The 6,000-nt window shown below is 45.4% G+C and overlaps 1 protein-coding gene across 15 annotated transcripts in view; it reads left to right on the forward strand.

Annotated features, from left to right (window-relative positions):
- Thrb (thyroid hormone receptor beta) overlaps window positions 1-5,546 on the forward strand; it is a 352,652-nt gene extending 347,106 nt beyond the window's left edge. For 14 of the 15 annotated variants that reach the window (XM_060391010.1, XM_060391013.1, XM_060391011.1 and 11 more), the window contains one exon: window positions 912-5,546. In XM_060391010.1, coding sequence (XP_060246993.1) covers window positions 912-1,153 — 242 coding nt within the window. In that variant the 3' untranslated portion in view covers window positions 1,154-5,546. The remainder of the gene's footprint in view (window positions 1-911) is intronic. The other variant, XM_060391014.1, reaches the window with a different exon arrangement.
- Window positions 5,547-6,000: the final 454 nt, after the last annotated feature.

Below are 6,000 nucleotides of genomic sequence, written 5' to 3' on the forward strand. Positions count from 1 at the left end.
AGACAGTCCTCAGAGAAATAAGAATTAAAGCCTCTCTAGGGGCTCTGCCTTTGTGGTACTGCCTCTCTCTAAAGTGACCCATTAAAACAGAAATTGAGCATATGTGGGAATGATATTCTTGGAGGGAATGAAAACAGGTTTTAGCTAAGTCATCATAATGTGCACTACAAAGACATGTTGAAATAACGTTGACTTACACAGGGAGAGAGCTATGTCTTCTCGAATTTCTTCTGATTGTATGCCCTAAATAAGTCAGGAGCAGGGGCAGGGTGGGGCTAGTCTGTTGGTAATGCCTCTCCAATACTTGCTCTCCAGTCTTTAATAAGAAAGTGCTCAAGGCACAAAATCCTCATGAAGAACCTTTGGCTTTAATACAGAAACTTTTATTATTCAGTGTTTCTCCAGGCATTTGTTTCCATAGTTATCTTTTATGAAAAATGGATTTTATTACCATGTAATAAGTTTCCTCCGGAATAAGTCAGTAAGGGAAGGAAACAGGTAGAGATGGAAGATATGTTTGTTTTTACATCACTGTGACAAAACACTCCGTAAATCCAACTTGAGGGCTGGAAGATTGACCGTGACTCGTGGTTCCAGAGGGCAGTGTCCACAGCTGACTGGCTGCATTGCTTTCAGGGCTGCAGTAAGGAAGAGCATCATAGCAGGAAGCACAGGGTAGAATGGTGTTACAGCCCACACTGTGGCTAACTGAGCTAGCCCTCTCAACACTGCTCCCCACCCCCACCAGAGCTATGCATTTCAACTGCCACCTTGGTCTCTGATGTTCTACAGTCCGTGCTGTGTTCTCACGCATTCCAAGGAAGAGCAGTGAAGTCCCAGATCTGGAACTGGATCAGACAAGCCCCCTCTTTCCACCTCTGAATTTATATCCATCTTCTTCATCCCCTCAGATCGCCCAGGGCTGGCCTGTGTTGAAAGAATCGAGAAATACCAAGACAGTTTCCTGTTGGCCTTTGAACACTATATCAATTACCGAAAACACCATGTGACACACTTTTGGCCCAAACTCCTGATGAAGGTGACAGATCTTCGGATGATTGGAGCCTGCCACGCCAGCCGCTTCCTCCACATGAAGGTGGAGTGCCCGACGGAGCTCTTTCCCCCTCTCTTCTTGGAAGTATTCGAGGACTAAGTGGACAGGTTCTTGTCATTCCTGCAGCGCTACTGGGTGTCATTTCATTCCACCTCTCGCTCTTTCTGTTCTTGTTTCTCTGTTTCTTTGTGTCGGGTTGGATCATCAGGGGGTCAACAGGTCATCAATGGCATAGACTTGGATGAAATTGTCATTTGAATGTGGGTCTTTGTTACTATTGCATTTTGTTCTCCAGTCCTTAGTGTGAATGCATTGAAGGGTTTACAGCAGTGGAGGTTGAGTGGGGGACATTCATTATTTCACCAGCACCAAGCCATCACCAGCTCCCCTCTGTCCCTGGTCAGACTCAAGCAAGCCATATGGCACTGCAGAAGACTAAAGAAGCCTTAAAACCAAGACCACAGTCATCTTGATCCAACATGATCCAGCTCTGATGTTTGCAGGGTGAAGCTGGCAGAGCCCAGGCCACCTCGGGTTCAGGGTGGCCTTCAGCCTATAAGGGGAAAGAGCAGTTTCTACTCAGGAGCTCACAGTTTCCAGGACCCTTACTCTGCAAGCACTGTGACTTGGAATGTGTGGGAAAACCCAAACGATAACCAGTCAGCTTTCCTTTCCATGGCCTTTTGTAACTTTGTGATTTACTTCAAGTTTCACTAGTGTGACTTGATGACATGCAGGTATTTGACTGGCTTGAGGCCACAGGAAAGCCTTTTTCTCAGCATGCCCATGGAGCTTGGAATTCTTCATCAATCTTACAAGCATAGTTTCCAAAGTGCAAGTGGTATTACCTCAAGCAGGAAGACACCTCACAGCTTAGATAGATTCACAAGCCATTCCCACAAAGCTCAAACCTGTTTACAGAATGCCGTCCCTTTTTGATGGTCTGAACCAGTCCTCCCCGGTCACAAAGGTCTTACCCAGGCTGGGTCTGCTGAGCTGCTGATGTTTCCCTGTGGGTTGGATCTAATGATCAGGGAGAGACACACATGTTAAAATTCCAGTCTTGTTTGGAAAATTCCCTGGAAAAGATCAGTGCAGGAGCAATGTGAGTCAAAGGCAAATTGCTACTCATGGGCGTAGGATATCCACTGAGGGAGGCTGCTTCCCTTGGTCTTCGATCAGAAAGTCCTTCACTTATTCACAGACATCTCCGAGTCCTTATCCCAGTCCTCGTCCTCCCCCACCTCCCCACAGTCTGTGGCACTAAACAGCTTGACTTTCTGAACACCAACTCTTTCATAGCTCACCATTACCCTGGCAAAACTCATAAAACACCACAGACCATAGGAAGTGCCGATACCTGCTGCCCAGCCTAACCCCCACTGACAGGGTAGAGTAGATGCTCCTGAGAAACGAGGAGTGACAACTTACCCGAAAATGGGCAAAGAATGTACCCATTCTTCACTGACATCACAGATGAGAACAGACCCTTGCCTGCCTTTCACTGCCTTCGTCTGCAAATGCTGGGAAAACAAGCCATATCAGCGAGAGGCACCTGAAAACAAAGGAAGTCACTGTGAAAAGCAAGGAAGTTCATTTGTTTTCACTGGGCTTGGAGGAGCACACTTTGGCCTCACTGGGCGCCAGGGTGCCTAGGTTCTAGTTTGTGCTCTGTGGCCTGGTCAATTTAGGACAGTACAGTTTCAGTTTTCTTACCTGGTGAATAAGTTGATCTCCAAACATACCTTTATCTTCTCTATTGTATGACTTCCCAGTAAAAGGGGATGGGGGAGTAAAGATTCCTTTCATATTCAAATTTGGAGCTTTATCAGACAAAAAGCAAGGCCCATTTAAGTTTAAGTTAAGCAATGTATCTGGGATCAGAGTCAACGTGAGGGTTTGATCCAGAGGAAAGCAGAGTAGCTTTGGATGCATAGAGGCACTGCCATGAAAGCCCAAGAACCAGTGGAAATAACCTTGAAGGAGGTATCTGTACTAACGCATTTAGCCTGACTTCCCAGATAAAGGAGACAAGATACACCGCTGTAGACTTGGTGTCCCAATTAAAATAGAAGCAAGAAGCCCCATAGATTCATGTTCAAACATCAGTCAAGGGTTTGCTTTCTCTGGCAGCCTGTGCAGCCTCCTCCCTCGTGATCTTCCGTAGACCTCTGTCCCCTGTCAGCTCTCCTGGAGGACCTCTGTCCTGACAGTACAAACAAGCTTGCTGTAAGGCCAGTTCTCTTTCCAAAGAGAGAGAGAGGGAGGCAGGTGAGTCCTGTGCAGGCCTACAGGTGCCTGGGCACCAGTTTCTAAGGATGTTTCAGAAGGACATCAGCACCCGGGTTCCAGCATTAGTGCAGGGTTGGACCCAGGGTTATTCAGAGCTCCATGGATTAACCGTCAGGCCCTTGTTCAGGCCTTCAAAGTCCAGCCAGCCCCAGCCTCATGACCCTCACTCTGGAAAGGCTCACCTCAAGGGGCAGGCCTACTCTAGAAAGCATGCTGAAGGCTGAGCATCCATACTGAACAAGACATGCCAGCTTCAGTCTTCCGGTGGGAAGAAACAAAAGGTGGGAGGTCAGGATTACTAAAGTCATGCCTTCTGGAAACCCCAGTTTATGAACTAGATTGTGGGGGATTTGCTCCCAACTTTTTTCCTTTTCTTTTTAAAAAGCAATTTTCTTCTAATCTTGTCCAGACTTTCAAATCAAGTGTGGACGTGGTGGAAAGAGCATTCACACTGCTCCACGTGGGGAAACTTTCCAGTCAAGGAGAACGTGCCCATCCTGCCGGGATGCTCGCTTACAAATCACGGTCACGGACAAGAGGGCTGTGCACATGCAACAGATGTGTGCGTGTGCGCACATATGTGTGTACGTGTTTGTCCCCTCAAGTGTACTTTGCACTTCAGTGTCAATGTTCAGAACTTCCAGAAGCTGGAAGAAAGAACCTTTTCTTCTCTATGACTCTGCTGAAAACACCATGTGCCGCCTCTGAGCTTTTTCTAGTCCAATGAGCCTCAGTCCTCAGTGATGCGCTTGTGTGTTGAAGCCACAGCCCAGCGCATCCCCTGCCTGTGGCCCCAGTGCCACCTCCGTCCCAGTGCAACGTTGGGGAGGGCTGGGCTCGCACCTGAGCCTTGGCCTCCTCACACTCAGCCTCCCTAAGCTGGCCTCATGACCTGCTGGGCCTCTTCAGAGCATGTCATTGTCAGTAAGGCATCTTCATTCTGTGGAACTCAAACCTATCCATGCCATGTTGACCTTTTGCTGCATGAGTCATAAATTACAAAATCAGTCATACGGTTTTTGAGATGTAGCCAGCTTTTCGTAAGGCTAAACCTTTTTCATGAACTTAATTTAGGTGAGTAACCAAACCACAGGCCCTCCTCAAAATGAGAGATGGTAGACATTGAATCTCTTTGCCCTTTCTAATGGCGATGGCATCAGGTCCTAAAATAAGCTCACAATTTTTCTGTTATTTTAATAATATGGAAATATTAGCATAGTATTTCTTTTGATAGTGATAGACTGATCATATTTAAATTTTATAGAGAAGAAATTTTATTGTACTGTGATGTAGATATTTATTATCCAGGTGAGGATTTGCCCGGTGTGTATTTTTTACAATTTAAACATTTTACTTTTAAAAAAGACATTAAAAACATACATACAAAAAAAAAAAAGACTAGGGAGAAAAAAAAGGTTTGGCCTTATCACAGAATTTTTACTGTGTTGTATAAATGTTTGCAAATGAAAAAAGTACACATTTCTAGTGTGTCTCCACGTTAATTAATGCCGCCTTCTGCAGCTATCGTGCAGGTAAACACTGTCTGTGGCTTTCTGTTGCCCAGCTCAAGCTGACCCACCTTATGCACAAGACAATCAAATGTGTGAGTCTTTCCTCTGAGGATGCAGACGACACTCAACCGAGCACAATGTGAAACAAAGGAAGGGCTGTAGGCATGCTGAGGTGATGCGCCGTGCTGCTGGTTGGGAGATGATCAGGGCGCGTGTGCACTTACGTGGCCTTATGCCGCTTCCTCCCTTCGGTTGTTCCTTGTGACCTTGGCATCTTTCACTTGACATCACATAGCCAAAGTAGTTCTCCGTGTCTCTTCAGAGAAGACCATTCTTTTTTCCATAATTTTTTCATGCCCTGAGAATCAGAAGAAAAAAAAATAAAAACAAAACAAAAAAAGGTATGGATGGAATAGGGAGGTTTACAGTCAATAGAAGATCTGTGTTTTGCAAACAGTGTTAAGTGATATTGCTATTGCTAGATTGGTAATATTTTTTCAGCCTAAAATTGTTGGAATCTGTGATCAAAATGTTTTAAACTATCCAAAAAGAAAATTTGTATATTTGGGAAAATGGATTTTTACATAGCTTTTGTATGCAGATATTAAATTGTAATTATGAATATAGTGGGCGTAGATACTCATAAGCTTAAATTCTAAAAAGGAAAAAAAGAAAAAGCTTACAACGGATATATTTGTCCGTGTCTTTTTTAAATATTTCTGGATAAAAGGGGCTGCCTGCTCGTCCCTCATCAGCAGTGAGGCAGGGAAGAAACTTCAGATATGAGGCGCGTCTACTAAAATGAGCATTGTTCACCTTCAGGGAGCGTGCGCAGGGAGGGGAGATACACAGACAGACAAACTGACTGACCAACAGGCATCGAAACAGGTACTCAAAAGGCCCAGCACAAGTGTAAGGAAGAAGAGACACAGAACAGAGGAGAGTCTGCCTTAGGGTAAGAACAAGTCACTTCACAGAGACTGTGTGGTCAGAAATCAGGGCTTTTGTACAGGAAAAACCAGCTGCGGAAGTTGAAGCAGGCAGCGAGTGTTTTATGACTAAACTTTCTCTCCAAGACTGAACTTCCCACAACTGATCTCCCGGCCACTGTTTCCCACTGCCCGCTTCTCCCATTCTCCATCA

This window comes from Meriones unguiculatus, chromosome 9 (genome assembly GCF_030254825.1).
Source record: "Meriones unguiculatus strain TT.TT164.6M chromosome 9, Bangor_MerUng_6.1, whole genome shotgun sequence".
Classification (NCBI taxonomy): Eukaryota; Metazoa; Chordata; class Mammalia; order Rodentia; family Muridae; genus Meriones; species Meriones unguiculatus.